The sequence below is a fragment of the Narcine bancroftii genome, chromosome 14 (assembly GCF_036971445.1).
Source record: "Narcine bancroftii isolate sNarBan1 chromosome 14, sNarBan1.hap1, whole genome shotgun sequence".
Classification (NCBI taxonomy): Eukaryota; Metazoa; Chordata; class Chondrichthyes; order Torpediniformes; family Narcinidae; genus Narcine; species Narcine bancroftii.
The window spans coordinates 18,966,941-18,985,088 of record NC_091482.1 but is presented as its reverse complement, the minus strand read 5'-3'; the positions used below and the strand labels follow the sequence as shown (position 1 = coordinate 18,985,088).

The window sequence follows — 18,148 nt, the reverse complement described above, 5'->3', positions numbered from 1 at the left end:
CACACAGAGTCCAGTCCAAACCATTAGCAGCCCAAGCTACAGATCCGGAGACTTTCTACGCCCTCGGTATCTTCTCGCATCCCACTTCCGATATCTGGTACCCCTTCAGTCAGTCGAGCCAGTCTTCAGCAGTCCCCCACCCCTGGTGCAAATCCCTCGAACCCAGCCTGAGTGGGTTCCTCGTCTTTATTCACCCACAGCCTGCTGCCTGCATGTTCTTCAGCTGCAGAGCCCCTCACTGGTCCGCTGCGTGGTCACCGTCCCCTCTACTTCTCTTCCTCATACAGTGGGGTGGCTGGTCGCCCCATTTTCAGGTGCCCTGCGCCAGTCCTCTGCTTCCCAGAGTCTGCAACTACTCCATGGGCGCTGCCGATCATAGGCGCCGCTATCTTGGGCACAGACTCAGCGGTCGCAAATTTGATTTTATTAACATTTTTTCTACAATATAAGCAACAGTATCTCCACAATGGTTACTGTTTGAAGAGCCAATTAATCACAAGGAAATGTTCACATAAGATTACTCCTCATTTTGAGATGTAATCGTTTTAGAACAATGGGCAAGAACATTGTGTTAAATGAATGAAAACACTTACTTGGTGAGTTTTTGTGAAACCATAGCTGTCAGAAATTCAGTTACAATTTCTGGAGTCTGATATTTGCAGGGTGTTTTGGACAAATATTTAAGAGTCTGTGGGTGAAATACAAAGTAAAGTTTGAGCACTCCATGATACAATCATCATCAATCAAAATTTTAACCTGATACAATCTCTTCTTCCATTTCACACCATTGCTTTCATAAAAATATTAGAATGTTAAGCAGGGACAGGATTGGAAATGCAGTCAAATACTAGCATCTTATCAAAAGCAATACTACTTAATTTAATGAAAATTAAATATTCAGCTATGAATGTTGTTTGAAATCTGTTATGCATTGGATGCATGAATGACAACTGACTAAAATTCCTCTATTACCAGATGCACTTTTCTCTTCACATTGCAATCTTTATTTGGTACATTGAAATTGACTCCAAGATACCTGCTCTTCTGCGTGAATTGTGTTAATCACTGTAGATCAAACCACAATTATAATAAATCCTATCAGGAAATTCAGAAGTTTCTTTGGTGGATTCTGTCCAGCATATGAAGGTCAGGCAGAGATTAGAACCTTCTACCTTCTTCCTTTGGTTCAATGGTTTTCAAACTGTTTCTTTCCACTCACATCCCACCTTAAGCAATCCCTTACTAATCACAGAGCACCTATGGCATAGGGAATACTTAAAGTGGTCTGTGAGTGGAAGAAAAAGGTTGAAAACCACTGCTTTGGACCACAGCACATTTGATCTAACCTCAGCAGAATTGTGTTTTAAATCAAACTTAACAAAAAGAGTGCAAAGTAAATACAAGATTTAGACTCAGCTACAATAATGATTGATGTAAAACTTGCAATGGCATTAGTGCTGTGGTTAGTGTAATGCTGCAAAAGAACTCTTAATCACTTTTATCAGCAAAAGTTTCAATGCCAATAAAATTATGACACAGGAATTCCTGAAGGAATTTAGGAGTTTTAAAAAGTGGTCCTGCCAATGCATATCTTGGGATGTGAAAATGAAATTGTGAAAATGATTTCCCTCCCCCAGTACCAGAAGTAAAGATAGTTGAGGCTAGGACAAGGCAAGGAAGCTAAAAGCCCTAACCTCTAGCTTCATTACTGAGCCGAATCTGTTCAATCATAGTTGCCAGATTCTCATTAGAAGACGCTGATGAAGAAAAAAATAAAGCTTGATTATCCCATCACGACACAGTCCTACATTGCAACACACCTCATACATTATTGTGTTGAGATTCTGCTGACCAGCACCATGCTTCTTATTCCCACTTTCTTTCCGTTGTTCTTTAAGATCAGTCAGAAGTTTAAAGACCTGCAAGTTGAGAAAGAAAGGCTGAAGTATCTCAAGGCAAGAGCTAAACTTCAAATATTACATTAGAAAATGGTGGAGCTGTCGGAGCTGCTGCACTGTCACTGGGGGTGGACCCGCAGAGAGCGAAGATACAACGCTCCTCCGCAGGGTCCCACCGCCAAGTCCAGCAACCAAAGGCTCCGTACAGGTCTGTTAAAGAAAGACGTTGATTGTGGTTTACTTTAAAATCCTGCGACCACAGAGTCTGGGCCCAAGATGGTGATGTCCGTGCTCGGCAATGGCCTCAAGGGGCTGCAGACTCCAGGGAAGCAGAGGACTGGCGCAAGGCACCATAAAATGGGGAGATCTCCCTCCCCCCTGTTTTAGAAGCAGAGACGACCCCACAGACCTCGGGACAATGAGGGTCTCTGCAGCTGAAGAACAGATAGGCTGGTGACTGGAGATGTTGATGATGATCGCTGCCAACGTCTTAGACTCGATTAAGGTGTACCAGGCATCAGAACTGGAATGCGAGTGGGTGCTGAGGGCAGGAGTGGCTCCCAAAGGGCCTTGGGTGCTGAAGACTTCCTGATCGTGTCAGAGGCTTGGATCTGGAGCTTGGGTTGCCGATGGTTTGGACTGGCCTGTGTGTCCGCAGATGCTGTGGGAGCGCAGGAGGCGAATCCACAGACACAGTGACCCTCTTGCTTTTCTTTCTCTGACTGTAAGGGGCGCCGGAAATTTCTTCTGATGGCGAATCTTTGCAGACTGAAGGCAATTTTGTGTAATATTACACTTGTCTCATAAAATAATCTTGAATCTTGTCAGGCACAGGAAGGCTGACATTACTGACATCGACCCCAGGAATCCAACACTAATCCATTAATTTGCCACTTGCACACTTACAGTGACCAATTAGCCCACCAACCAGATGGTAATGGTCTGAAGAAAAATATTTAATGTGGACAAAAAAGCATTGACTACAATAATTTTGTAATTAAGCAGTATTGAAAAAAAAAATTACTGTACATATTAGTTTTAATTGAAACGTAAAATCAACTCAAGAAAAACAATTTAGTGAAAGAGACTCCTAAACAACAAACTCAATCAGAGACTCACTTAAGAACTCTCACTTTGCACATTATTTTCAACCGACCAGTAGAAATTCTGCCTGGACCTCAGGAAAAAGAATCTCAGAGTTGTATGCAATGTCATGTATGTTCTCTGACAATAAATCTGAACTTTTCACTTTGAAAAAGTCTGCAGACTCCGTGATTGTAGTAAATACACAAAATTGCTAGAGAAATTCTGCAGACGCCTGCCTGATTCTTGCTCTTGCCTTGATGAACCCTGAAATGTTGGTTATACATCTTGGCCTCCTAGAAATGCTGTGAGTTTCTCAGCAATTTTGTGTATTTATTATAAGAAAATCAATCTTACCTCATAATTACTCAGCATTGCAGCATTTCCATCTTTTCTGAAATGGATAAATTATATATCAGCAATGTTTAAAAATGCATTGCATGAAGAGCTAACTCAAAAGTGGAATAGCGGAAGAGATTATTATGAAGGGAAAGGAATGGTGGAATGTCGGCAGCAGGAGGGGGTTGATATGCATGATGGGAAAGGGTGGGGGAAGAGAGGAGTAACAAGCAAAAGTGAAGGGGAATACAGTGCTGTTGAGTGTCCGCATGAAACAGAAGTAAGACAAGGAAGCGTGGTAAAAGCAGAAGGAAATTTCATTTGGTGAGGAAGCATGCAAGGGAATAAGGGACAGCAGAAAGTGGGGCAGTTAAGATTGGGTAGACAGGAATGAAAGCAATCACCTCCCCCTTCATTCACCAGCAGAGTTAAAGGACAATATTCACAATGCTTTCCTGTGATGGGAAATTTATATTGTTTAAATAATCTGTTGTAGTATGGCCCACAGGGATCCCGGCATCCAGCGGACTCCTACTGCGTTGTGCTATTAATGTGCATCCTTGATTCACCCCACAAACACCGTCTACTCCAGTATCATGGCTCCCAGCCTGAAAAGAAGCTGAACTGGCCATATGTCTCCTGAAAACCAAGGTATTTGGAGCAGATGGCATCCCTGCTGAAGTTCCGAAGCTTGGCAGAGAGAACCTTCGAGCAGATCAACCACCTTATTGCTCTCATCTGTGAGTGGGAAAGCATGCCAGGGGATATCAGCGACAATGTCCAAAACGGAGAATGAAAGAACCCCGAAGACACGAGCATCTCAATTTGCCTCCACAGGATCACCCAGTAACCATGCCAAAAATAAGAAAGATTGAAAAACACCCTGTGACTATAGTCTTTGGAGTTTAGAAGGGGGTATATTGAAATAAAAAGTTATGAAAGGAATAGATAATGTAGAAGTAGGGAGGTGTCTCTCCTTGCAATTAGAGGTACAAGAATATCTAATTTTCATCTGTTCTGGTTCATCTGCCACAGTCACCCGAATTTAGAATCAACTTTTTCCTCCATTATTTCCATCCTTTCGACAGGTTCATTGCCCAGAAATCCAGGAGCCGGGGTATTTTTATTTGTCCAAATGAAATCACACAGCTTGTCTGTATTATCCCAATTGGAAAGGGACACTTGATATTCTGTCATCAAATTCAGGCATGGCATCTAAATTTCACAGTTTCAACATCCAGAATTTGATGGCATGCTTCTGTGTCTCTTTCAATCCCTCTTAAAGATGCAGGAGAGCAGCCAGTAAATTAAACTACCAATTGATTAAATCATTTACAATGCCATGGCCACATTTCTATTGTATGATTTATTCAAACGATGCAGATGGATTTAGAGTCATAGTCAGTTGAGTCCCGCTAACAGAAACAGGCCCCCTCAGCCAACTGTACCACCACCAACTGTTGCACCCAAATATATTAATGCATTTACTTGCATTAGGCCCTCCTTTGCCTTCGTGAATGAAGTGCTCATCTCTTAAATGTGCTGAGGGTACCTCCCTTTACCATCTGGTTAGGCTGGTCCAGATTCTGACAACTTCCTCGCATCCTCTGACCCGAAACCTATTATTTCCAGATTTCTAGGCGCACCTGCACTAAACGTTCAAGCCACAACCAAATGCTCTGTGACTCCAGGGTTCTTTCCTTCGCCATTTTGGACATGATCGCTGATATCCCCTGGCGTGCTTTCCCACTCACAGATGAGAGCCATAAGGCAGTTGATCCGCTCGAAGGTTCCTCTCTGCCAAGCTTTGGATCTCACGGTGGCCGGGGCCATGGCTTGAGGATAATAGGCAAACCATTTAGGACCGAAATGAGGAGGAATTTCTTGACCCAGAGGGGGGTGAATCTGTGGAATTCATTGCCACAGAGGGCAGTGGAGGCAGGTTCATTAAATCTATTTAAGAGGGAATTAGATCTATTTCTTCAGTATAAGGGTATTAAAGGAGAGAAGGCGGGGACGGGGCACTGAACTTTAAGATCAGCCACGATCTCGTTGAATGGCGGAGCAGGCTCGAAGGGTCGAATGACCTACTCCTGCTCCTATCTTCTAGGTTTCTATGAATCCCGAAAGGGGTGCCAACCAACTGTAACCACGAACTGCAAAAATAGGCAAAGACTTCCACGGATGGGCGCCATGGTGAAAAGGAATGCATGTGCTGTCACAACCGGAATAGATCTGGGAGAGCAGCGTAACCTGTGGGCAGTGAAGCTAATTGGGGACAGTTACTCTGTGTAAAAAGTTTAAAAAAATAATAGTACATGGGAGCCCAATTGGGTCAGATGGAAAAGTTGGGCAGAAGGGCCATTTCTATGCTCTGGGACCCGGACATGCGGACTGCAAAGAGAAAACAGGCAGTGATCGAAGCTGGAGAAGCTCAGCAGGTCCTTGATGGAGCAAAGGACCAACGTTTCGGGCTTGAGCCCTTCGGGAAGGTGTGAACATGGGGGAATGCGGGACCCCCACCGCAACCACGACGTCCAGCACGCTCACAAGCCCAGGAAACGGCACCGCAAAGGACTGCAGCATCGGGAACTTACACCTCCATCCTGCACGAGTGCCGCGGCCAAACGTCCCCGGCCGCCGCTCTCCTCTCGACAATGGTTCCGCCCCCCCCTCCTCTCGATATTCGTTCCGCCCTGCAGCCAGACTCTCAACTCCAGGGCTCCCTCCACTCCTACAATGTTTCATTCTTCTTGGGGGGGGGGGGGGGGGAATATTTCCAGGATCACTGTAGTTATTGTGCATGTGAACTTGCACAGAAAGCAGCCACAACTATAATTTTTTGGGTCTTTTTTAAAAAAAAAACTTTTTTTTGTTGTTGCTAGTTCCACCCCCAAATCCATTCACCGTTTTGTCCAGTGGATGCTCACATGTCCAAATGAGAGGGTACTGCTTGCATCTTGTGTGCAAGCAGTGGCATTTTACCCCAATTTCAACAGATTAGCTGCGGACATTGAAGAGAAGTCGCGGCAAGATTCTGTTAAACTGAAGCAGCCTGGAGCTTTGAAACACTTGGCAGATGTTGGAATCTGAAGTTAAACACAATCTGCTGGAGGATCTCGGCAGGTCAAGAGTACCAGTGGAAGAAAAAGGGTCTAGAGAGGTGGTGGAAGTAGATACAAGCATGGCATTTAAAAAGGCATGGAATAGAGAGATACACATCATGTGCAAGCAGAGATTTAGTTTAATTTGGCCTCATTTTCAGCACAGATGTCATGGCCCAACGAGCCTGTTCCTGTCCTGTACCTCACCTTCTACACCAGTGTAATACATTTGGCAGGATTTGTCCATGCATTGTGGAGGATAACACAATTTGCACACCATAAGTAGGAAAGCATTAGGGTTTATTCCTCAACTACCTAAAACACAAAGTTTCAGCAGTTATCCATGTCTCAAGGGAAAAAGCTATCCCACCAATCTTAAAAGCAACATTAAGAATACATTAATTTGAATACATTATTCCATTATATCAATACTTCTCCCTCAATATTTTCATATTAAGTTAAAAATGTTGAGAAAATAATGACAGATGACCGTGTTACAGGAGCTTCCATATATAGTAACTATATTAAAATCTTTCGTACTGCAAAGCCACATCATCTGCAGATGCATCAAGAAGCAAGTTTTAAAATATTTTCATTTACATTTTTCCAGTGCATGTTCAGTCAGTGCAAATTTTATCCTCTCTCAAATTTCTAGGTATTGATTTCAGAATTTAAATAATCCATTGATATGCTCGTAGTTCAGACTGAAACATACACAATGTAGAGTAGAGGGAGAACCCAGTTTATTTTGAGCTTCATGGGGTTAAAAAAAAGGAAAGGGGGAACAAGTCAGGCAATATATTAGTTTACAAAGTAAAATCAAGGAAATGGAGCAAAAGGTTAAAGACATTGCATCTGAATGAACAAAACACAAATGAAGTGCCATCATCTGAAAGATAAACAATATTTTTCTCTCCACAAATGCTTTACATTTTTAGTATTTATTTTAATTTTAGAATTCTTGCATCTACTATTTGGTTTGAAACATACAAACTATTACAAGGATATCATCCACATAGGCATGAATTTTGCATCTTAGAGAGCAATTCATTGTTAGCCTCAAAGGCAAATGGGATGGTTAAATTACAACGGACCAGGAAAAGTTGTATGACTTGAGATAGGTGAATTGTAAATGGATTCTATATTTAGACCTTGACTAAACAAGCTAACCAAGGAAATGAAACAAACCACCCAGTTACTCAGACTAATGTTTACTATGATCATTATTCTTTCATGAGCCATGCAACAAACTTGTTTTAGAACTGACTAAACTGTCCTCAATCTTTTAAAATTTTAAAATGGAGTGCAATCAAACTAAACAGAGTTCCTACCACAGCAGGATAGAGGGAACATCAACTTAGAAATAGGAGCTTGCACCAAAGGTAACACAAAAATTATGAGGGAATTTAATATATTGAGCAAGTAATTTTGGCAAGTGAAGAATGAGTTCATATGATAGCTAACTGGCCAGCGATCACAAGACCACTTGGGACAAATAGACTTTAAAAAAAAAATCTTTTCTAATGAAACCAGTTTAATTAACTCTCTCATAATACAGCCCCTGTGGGGAACAATGATGACAACAGAATTTTGTATTCCTTCCAGGTTTGATTGAAAAAAATAAAACTAGATAAACTGGTAAGAAATGAGTTTAAGAGCTTCTGTAACCCTATAAAAACAGCATTAACATGAATCCTGAGAAACAGCAGTAGACACCGACCTGTCCTCTATGATCTGAAAAGAAGTAACCGTAGAATGGGTGCGTTTGTTGGAAACTGCCAAAATTTCTGGATACTGGAGAGATCTGAGAATTGGAAAACTATAAATACTACTATACATACTCATGTAATCGTCAATTTTTTCTGGTCAAATTTTGGCGGGGGGGGGGGTGCAGTCGACTTCTACCAGGTCACACTTTTGACCGCAGTTAGTGTCTGCATTATTCAAGGCATCAGGAGCTCAGATTGGCAGGCAGTTGGGGTGTCAGGAGCTCGGATAGGCAGGCAGTGGGGCCAACTTTTACACAGATCATATGAAAATGCGATTTTTGGGCCAAAAAGTGGGATGATTGACTATTAAACACTATCAACGATTACATGAGTATACCCCACTTTACTAGAATGCTTCCATGAAACCTTTCATAAGCTGAAATAGCATAAAGGGAAGACCATTCACTACTATTGAAGGCTATTTTTGTAAGAGCTAAAACCAATTCAAATTTCTTTTGGATAGCGAACAAAGGTTTCTCAGTAAAAGCAAATTTGCATGAAGTGAGTATTAGTAAAGTGGGGTAATTATATTGTGGGAATAAAGTATTAAATATTTTGCATCCATCTTTATTATAGAAAATATTAAATATATCAGAATTAATTACAATAAAATAGTTTCAGCAAAGCTATCAATAAGTTTTTTTGAGGGTATGTAAATAGTTAATGTAGAAAACTCAAGGAAACTAGTGATTGTAGTATATACAAATTTCAAAGGGTTTTTCAAAAGCACCATACAGAAAGTTATTACATCACATAACGATTCATAGAAAGGGAAGACTATTTTGATATTTATTAGAAGAGGACAGAAAAAAGTTCTTTATCAATTTGATTAAATTACTGATGAATGAGTTGAACCTCCTTTATAATATTGTGGTTATATATTCCAGAATTTCCTGGCAGCAGTGCACTGCTCCAGTTCACCTGAGTCTAGATTTAACTTGAGTGAAGGCTACTAGGAACCTCCTTAAGGATACCAAAGTGATCTCATTGGTTTTCCTTTCTCGTTCCATTCCTCAATTGAAATGTTAACTTGACACAGATTGAATGTTCAAAGGAGAAAATGAATCCTTTTAATCAGTGATGTAATTTAATCAGATGGATGTGGACTTTGAACTGTGTAGTTCGCCTTGGTGCTGGTGCATTCGACAAAAATTGCTCCTCGTTACGAATTATATAAATATTTAATAAAATCTCTCAATTAACCATTATGGACCCAATTTTGTACAAAAGTAAATACCTTTTTAATGAGTTATACATGTTACAGACTCCAGTGCATCAAACAAGAGGAGCTCTGATACGTTACAAATTGACTACCATAGATAAAGCATGTGTTTTTGCAATTTAGCATAATTTAGCAGAGTACGGTTTCAAACATTCTCAGTCACAAATTCCTTCCATTACTAATAAAATTAGTTTACACATTGAAGTCAAATACTCCAGTCACTGTATTTATTATCCTTTTTAATAGTTACAGATGAACAGGTTCACTCCATATACAATTACAAGTACAGTTTTTACAGCTTGTATTACAATACATCACTGCCATATTTACAAAGCACTATGTACATAATTTTTTTCCAGTGCACTGTCAATATTTTTACAAGAATTTACAAAATAAGATGTAATGTAGTTACTTAGATAATTTAATAAATTTTTCACTTATTAATGATTTAATTTAATAAAAAAGAATATTTTTCAACCATTATATCTATAACACAGTACAGCAGTAGATTGCACTACTTGCCCTTATTTCAGGATTGTGACTGAGGGGTGGTTTAAAATACTCATTTCTCATACAATCACTCAGGCATTTTGTTTTAAACCGTACAACAAAGAGGAACAATTCTGGAAACACAAGCTCATGTAAAATTGCTGATTTTCTTTCCTTAACAGTGTGCTCTTGCACGCTGGCTAAACGTTTCAAAATGCAAACTGCTCATGTTAAGTGCACAAAGTTTCTGTGTTGATAAAGCAAAGTGGGGTCAGTTGGAATACCAAGCAATGAAACAGAGAATTTAGCCATCAATTTTGAAATAAGTTCGAGAACTGTGCAACACTGACTACAATAATAAAAAATAAAATTAAGACAAATATTTCATTACATTGTGTTTGCCAATGTTCCCCTTTAACAGCGCTTAATTAGTAGTCTTTATACAGTTACACAGACTAGAGTAGCTATAGGATGTTGCAGAATAGCAATTAAAGTCACATTGGATGGGAATTGCAATAACCTCTAAGGACAAAATACTGTTCAATCGTCGTACCTAATCCTGGAAATCCAATGCCATTCCAGTTTCAAATGCAGCAAAATAGATCAGGAAATCGCCTATTTCTGTGAACGAGGTCTTGTTTGAACCAAAAATCTTTTAAATGTGTATGAAGGCTTTGCAGCTCAAGTAAAGACATCAAGTTAAAAACCAAACCGATATTAAAGAAATACAAAACCAACATCTTACTGTATCCAAAATAATTAAAATTCAATGCAAGTTTAAATAAAATCATGTGGAATATAGCAATGCTGAAAATTCAAAATTATTTTGATGCAAGGCTATAAAACCTTCAAATTAAAATTTCTTTAGCTTTGGCCTAATGAAGAAAATAATATGCAACCTAAAGAGAATTAAGCATGTATTCATAAAAAAATATGAATTGTTAACAGTATAGAATATGTTTAGACCAATGTAGCATCACCTGATTTACAAAATGCCTGTTCCAAGGGTCACACAAATCAAAAGAACAGTATATAAAATTCAAGAAACACAAACCAACTGAGCATGACCTTTTTAAATTAATACCATGTAAATCATTGTTAGTTTTATCAAGAGTTAAATTGGACATAGTGTACATTTTGCAATTTTTCATTAATAGAATATATTCTCCAGAATTTAAAATATGAATTTTCCTACCACAATATAACAATAAAAATACAAACTGAAAAATATTTTAAAAGGTAACAAATGTAAACTATGTTTCATGAACTATTCACTCAAAATTCATTCGGGGCAAAGATAGTCAGCACAAATAGTTATAGCTCTGTCAGAATTAAAATGCTGTAGCTTAAGTTTTTGTACATTTAAATTTCTTCCCGGCAATGCTACCATTTTGGTCTTGTTAACACCCAACACCAAGAAAAGGAGGTAGCAGATCACATTGGCTACTGACACACGTTGCAAATAGCAACTAGAGAGAGAGAGGAAAAAATTAGTTTTACCATTTGTTTTCAACTTCTACATGTTTTTTCTTGTGCTTCATAATCACATGAAAGAATTTGCAGAAGCAAGCATATTTTGAGCAGAAAACCTGTCCAACCCTGAAATTCTCAACTTGGAGTGTTTTGTCGCCAGTCTTTCAGCAATACATGGCATCTGGTTAATGGAAGAACACATTCATTGCAGAATACAGTATTTTTTATAATCAGATTCAAAATCTTCATCCATACTACTAGTGTCTGCCATTTTTTTGCCTTCTGTCTTTGGCAGAAACTGTGCATAATCCACGCCTTGTTGTTCATAGAAAAGGATGTAGGCTGAGTCGGTATCAATTTCATCAGAATGGACTTCCTGCAAGAAATAATTGTGCTCTTATTGGCCGGAATAAAAGTTCCTGCTGAACTTCATAATCTCTTAAAAAGAGAAAAAAAATAGAAAATTATCAAATAAATTTTCACTAATTCACATGGTTTTCTCTGAAAGTACAGAAAGGTGGAAATTGGAGGATGGTCCTCGAAACTATCTCATAGATAGTCATCATAGACTGAATTCAGTAGGTGGAAAACTATACTAACTTACACCAAAGGCCTCAAAGCCCTTCATTTCTTCCTCAACAACAGACCCAACCAGTTCTCCCTCCCCCACTACCACCCTCCTCTGGCTGGCAGAACGTCCTCATCCTCAATAACTTCTCTTTTGACTCATCCCATGGGCCCCAGTTACGGCTACCTTTTTGTTGACTACGTGGAGCAATCCATGCTATAAGTTTACACAGGAAGCACTTCTTCTGCCTCATTAACGACTTTGGTGCTGCCTCATGGACCCATGATGAGCTCATCAACTTTATCCACTGCGCTTCCGATTTCCACTCCAATTTCAAATTCGCTTGGTCATCTCGAGTAACATTCTCCCTTTCTCGATCACTCTGTCTCTATCTTGGGAGACAAACTCTCAACAGACATTTTCTACAAACACAGCTACCTTGACTACACCTCTTCGCACACTGTCCCCTGTAAGGATTCTATTCCTTCGTTGAAATTCCTCCATCTTCCGTCAAATCTGCTCCAAGGACAGTCTTCCATGAAGATCATCTGAGATGTCCTCCCTCTTCAAAAAAAGTGGCTTTCCCTCGAATACCATCAACCCTGCTCTCACCTGCATGTCTTCCATTACCTGCCCATCTGCCCTGACTCTCTCTGCCCCAACGCACAACAAGAATAAGATTCCCCTCGTCTTCACCTGCCACCACTGGCATATGCCAATATTCGTGATCAACTACGCGATCTGACCACCAGACATATCTTCCCCTCTCTACCTTCTGCAAGATCACACCCTCTTCCACTCCTCCCATCCCACCCATCGCCCCCTTGGCACCTACACCTGCAGCCGCAGAAAATGCTATACTTGCACCCGCACCTCCTCCATCACTACCATATGGAGCCCCCAAACAGTCCTTCCAAGTGAAGCAACACTTGTGAACCTTCAGGGGTTATTTACTGCACATGTTTCTCCCGTCGTGGTCTCTCTTTTACATCGGGGAGACTGGACGCAGACTAGGAGATTGCTTCATTTAGCACCTCAGCTCTGATTGCCACCATAGTAAGGGTTTCCTAGTGGTAACCCATTTAAATTCCCTGTCCCATTCTGATAGGTCTGTCCATGGTCCTCATGCACTAGAGACGGAGACCATCCACCAACTGAAGAAACAACACCTCATATTCCATCTGGGCACTTTCCAATCAGATGGTATTAACATCAAAGTTTCCATTAGTGTGTCCGACCTCCCCCCCCCACCACTGTCCCAGTCTCTCTCCTTCCCCTACCCTATTTCTCCTTCCACCAGCAGTCTTTCTCTTTCCTCACACAGCCACCCCTTCGCCCAATCAAATCTCACTTTTCCTCACCTATCTTTCTATCTATCCGTGTCTAATTATCATCTTTTCTCTGTTGGCCTGCGCTCCTCCCACCTGCTCTTTCTTCCCTTCTTTCCAACCCTTTCATTCAGGCGCCTGCTTGCTTTTTTGCTCATACCTTGAAGAAGGGCTCAGGCCCGAAACGTCAGTTATTTATCTCTTCCTCCTATGGACATTGTGAGACCTGCTAAATTCCTCAAGTTTTTTTTTTGGGTGTGGTTTTAATACAGTGACAGCATCTGCAAAACTTTCGTGTTTCACTATGTTCATTTATACATTCTAATTACAATGTAGCTGGTTCCACCACACTGAAGTCTTCGCACTTCTATGGTTTCTACCTTGATTTTAATATGGAAATACAAAGCCTCACATTCATGAACCGTAACAAATTAAATCACCAGAGGTAAATTGAGATTTCATTTTACTCATTGGCGCGAATGAGTGAAATAAACTTGCATCTCTATTGCCATATCTTGAGATGGCCCAGGTGAATATCTTGAGATGGCCCAGGTGAATATCTTGAGATGGCCCAGGTGAATAACTTGAGATGGCCCAGGTGAATACCTTGAGATGGCCCAGGTGAATACCTTGAGATGGCCCAGGTGAATACCTTGAGATGGCCCAGGTGAATACCTTGAGATGGCCCAGGTGAATACCTTGAGATGGCCCAGGTGAATACCTTGAGATGGCCCAGGTGAATACCTTGAGATGGCCCAGGTGAATACCTTGAGATGGCCCAGGTGAATACCTTGAGATGGCCCAGGTGAATACCTTGAGATGGCCCAGGTGAATACCTTGAGATGGCCCAGGTGAATATGCATGCCAAGTTTACTCAAGTTTCAATACTTAAGAAGCACGGACAAACTTACCTTACAGCTACTATCATTGTAGCAGTACCACTTTTCATTTGGGTTTTTGGCATATGTGACATAATGGCCTCCTCCCAAGATTCCTGAATGGCACTGATAAATGTCAAAAACAGTAAAACAAAATTAATTTTATAATCTACAGGATTTTGATTATTTTCCATTTATTATATCCTTAGTTCATTCTACACATCAAAAATATTTAACATGTCACAAGAAATACACATGGAATATTCAAATGGAATTAACTTTTTACAAAATTTTATTGAGTTTAACATATAAATCCTACACACAAAGTCTATTAATAGCATGTCATATCATATAAATATCACAAATTAATATAAAAAACCTATCCATATTTGTTTATTTAAAATCATTTTTAAAAAATATTTCTGTACAGAGACCAAGCAAATTGCATTAGACAATCCCTCGGTCAGGACAAGAGTAATTTCTGTCTAACTTGAAGATATGATCTGAAGAGAGACTGGATAGGAGTTTATAAAAGATTACAAGAATAGAGAGGGTAAAAGGAACCTTTTGCCAAGGCTGGAACTGTCACCTGGAACACACCACCAGAGGGGTTGGTGGAAGCAGATGAAACACTGACATTTATGAGGCATTTTGACAGGCACATGAACACGCATGTAATGGGAAGATATGGATTGTATACCTCAGAACGGGCAGGTAGGCATAGTTTAATTTTGCATTATTGTCGGCACAGACATTGTGGGGCAAAGGGCCTATTCCTTATGCTGCACTGTCCTATATTCAGAGAAAAAAGTACCCTGTCACAAATTTCCTTGCTCATTTAATTCCCATTCTGTACACTCAAGAGATGTTATACTTTGTTACAAATGCACTCTGTACTCCTGAGTTTGAAAGGCTTTTGTATGTTATCCACTTAACATGATCATCTAAAATACTAAATTCTGACTGGGACATAACCGATGGCTTCAGAAAGCAGGTGACCTGTGGAAAATCTGAGTTGGTCTTCAGAAATGACTGAAAAAATGCATCTGGAAAAGCGAGTGGATAGCATCGAGTTAAATTCCAAAGAAGCCTTGGATAAAATGTCTGGAGAAGTTATAAGTACATGATCCTACTATGACAAGAATTATACAAGATTGATCACAAACTGTCCACAGGGCCTGGATTTTGAGTAGAATTACTTTCCAAAATTTAATTGCCTAAGGATACAAATTAATTTTTGAAACTTTTCTAATGCTGACAAACTAATCATTACTCATGAGATTGAGAGAGGATTTGTGTTGCTGTCCATAATTAAATTACTCAAGTTAAAATAAGACTGTGATGCAATTAAAAATTATAAGTTTTAATCCAAAAAATTGCTATTGAATTTTCTCTTTAAAGTTCAATCCATGATTGTCATTTCTATTTGAAAAATGTTTCCTTTTGATGTCCAAATATTACAAACTCTTGAACTAGACAATTGGGTGGGGTGGTGACCAAAAACAGTCATTCAATGAGATTTATACAAAAACTATATTCTTCTACAGGGCATTCAGACAGGACACACTGAACACTAGTGAAAGGGCCAGGTTAGTCGAGTTTATATTTCAACCTTAAAAAATGTTTATATTAGAAGAGGTTTCTTCAGAATGCATTTTATTGGCCTGACACAATTTACTTAAGGATAAGACCAGGTTTTGTTCTTGCATTCAACTCGATAGGTTAACCAAGAAGGAACGTCAATTTGAAAGTTCACAAATTGGGTTGATTCACCTTGATAAATAAGAGAGTGGATTACATTAAACAAAAGACAATTAAAATGATAAGAAACTATTTTAAAATCTCACATTTATGCACTACATATATTAATATTTGTGTGACTATTGGAAAACAGCTTGGCTTATTCCATGCAGTTAATAGAAAATTGCTGAACTTACCGAAATTGCATACAAATTATATAGAGGCTTTGAAAGGACTGGATCTCTTTGGTCATCTGCAGTTACATCTTCAGTTGTGTGGCTTTCACACTCTCCATTACGAATACAACCTCCAAGTCCGTTCTGCTGTTTGTTGTGACACAATCCATTAACTAAAATTAATTCCGTGTTCTGTGTTTCAACAAACTCCACCATTACTTCCTCATTGTCCACCCCAGAGCAGATTGCCTTATCAGCATCACCTTCTACTTGGTCCAACTGGGCATTTCTGACATTCTTTATCTCCAATACTTGATCCACATTGCAGTTACTCTCTTTGCTGCCATCCACGTTTTCTTTACCGTTTGAAAGTTTGTTCTTCCCAAGTTGTGGAAGGCGTAGTCGACCTCTGCTTTTACCTTGTTTTGGGCTGTTTGTAGGGCTATTGTTTTTGCTTGATGAATTATTCTGATTTTTTCTTCCTGAAGGTGGCGATGCTGAAATTCAAGATAAAAACTAAGTAATGTACTCCGTCACCAGAAAGTCTGTCCAGATAATCAAAAACTCTGGTTATGAAAATAACAACAACGCTGTAAATGGAAAATGAGATGAATTATTCTTTTAAACAGCTGTGACAATTGTTTTCTGAACTAAACCTCAATATTTGTATCTAATACAAACATTTGATTGATGACCACTGCCTGAAGAGGGCGCACAAAATCAGTGACCGGTGCGGACTCGAAAGGCCAACATGGCCTGTTTCCGCTCCGTAAATGGTTATATGGTTATCAAGAAACAAGCCAAACTGAATTTTAAAAAGCAAATATGAATAAAACACAAAGTTTGTTATAATATTTTTACTTGATGATTTGGTCAAGTACCTTTCAAATTTAAAATACCCAAGTTTACACCAGATTGTAGTCCGGCAGAATCCCCAGTGACCAGTCCCTCGGCATTCCTCAAATCTGATTTTCTCAATTCCACTTGTGCACTCTGTTGTTCGGTCTGCAATGAATCACGAGGTACCAAAAAGGCACCAGGGTCAAACCCTTCTCGGGGGAATTTAACGATCTTTTGTGATTTAATCCAACGGCCATTAACAAACTGGAATCTTTTCAAGTGAATTATCTGTAAATAGATAAAACACAGAATTAAGTTAATCAATTTTTTTATTTGTGAATCCTTTTCAATCAAATTTTTGTTTAGTTTATCATATCGTATAGAAGATAGAACATTTCAACATAGTACAGTCCTTTTGGCTCAGGGTATTGAGTTAATCCATATAAATCGGCACAAACTAAGTCTTCTGTACTTTGTATTCATGTGCCTTTCTAAGATTGTTTTAAATTGTATCAGCCTCCACCATTCCAGGCACCCACTTTTCTGTGTTTAAAAAACTTATGCATGATATCTCCCCTAAACTTTCCTCCCCTCATCTTGTACAGATATCCTCTAATGTTTGCTACTCTGACCCTAGGAAAAAGGTGCCAGCTGTCCAGGCAACATCCTGGTAAATCTTCTCTTCACCTGCTCCGTATCTTCCACATTGTTCCTATAATGAAGCTAACAGAATTAACTCAATATTCAAGTGTGGTCTAACCAGAATTTTATAGAGCTGCAATATTACCTCATGACTCTTGAACTCAATCCCCCAACTAATGAAGGCCAGCATATCATAAGCTTTCTTAACTATCCTATCAACCTTGAGAGACCTTGGACTGACCCCAAGGTCCCTCTGTTCTTCCACTGTTAAGAATCCTGCCATTGACCATGTATTCTGCCTTCGTTTGACCTTTCAAAATGCATCACTTCAAATTTATCCGGATGAACTCTATCTGCCACTTTTCCGCCCATTTCTGTCTACATCTTGCTGTAACCTACAAAAACCTTCTACACTATCCACAACACCTCCAACCTTCCTCATTTGTCACCTACAATTTACTGAACCATCCGTATACTTCTCCAGCCAGGTCATTTATAATAACAAAGAGCAGGGGACCCAGAACTCCACTCGTCACTGACTTCCAGGAAGAATGCATTCCACTTATTACCACTCTCTGCTTTCAACAAGCAAGCTAGCT

At 39.6% G+C, this 18,148-nt stretch overlaps 2 protein-coding genes across 7 annotated transcripts in view; both read right to left on the bottom strand.

Annotated features, from left to right (window-relative positions):
• crcp (calcitonin gene-related peptide-receptor component protein) overlaps nt 1-5,978 on the bottom strand; it is a 35,327-nt gene extending 29,349 nt beyond the window's left edge. The window contains exons 1-4 of one of the 4 annotated variants that reach the window (XM_069910586.1): nt 5,918-5,978; nt 3,339-3,375; nt 1,821-1,919; nt 594-688 (exon numbers count right to left, since the gene is read on the bottom strand). In XM_069910586.1, the coding sequence (XP_069766687.1) occupies nt 594-688; nt 1,821-1,919; nt 3,339-3,375; nt 5,918-5,925 (239 nt within the window). In that variant the 5' untranslated portion in view covers nt 5,926-5,978. The other 3 variants (XM_069910587.1, XM_069910588.1, XM_069910589.1) reach the window with 3 other exon arrangements.
• Nucleotides 5,979-9,410: 3,432 nt separating this feature from the next.
• The window catches only part of usp32 (ubiquitin specific peptidase 32), a 154,585-nt gene continuing 145,847 nt past the window's right edge, over nt 9,411-18,148 (bottom strand). For all 3 annotated transcript variants that reach the window (XM_069910731.1, XM_069910732.1, XM_069910733.1), the window contains exons 31-34: nt 16,949-17,195; nt 16,089-16,564; nt 14,185-14,277; nt 9,411-11,753 (exon numbers count right to left, since the gene is read on the bottom strand). In XM_069910731.1, coding sequence (XP_069766832.1) covers nt 11,580-11,753; nt 14,185-14,277; nt 16,089-16,564; nt 16,949-17,195 — 990 coding nt within the window. In that variant the 3' untranslated portion in view covers nt 9,411-11,579. The remainder of the gene's footprint in view (nt 11,754-14,184; nt 14,278-16,088; nt 16,565-16,948; nt 17,196-18,148) is intronic.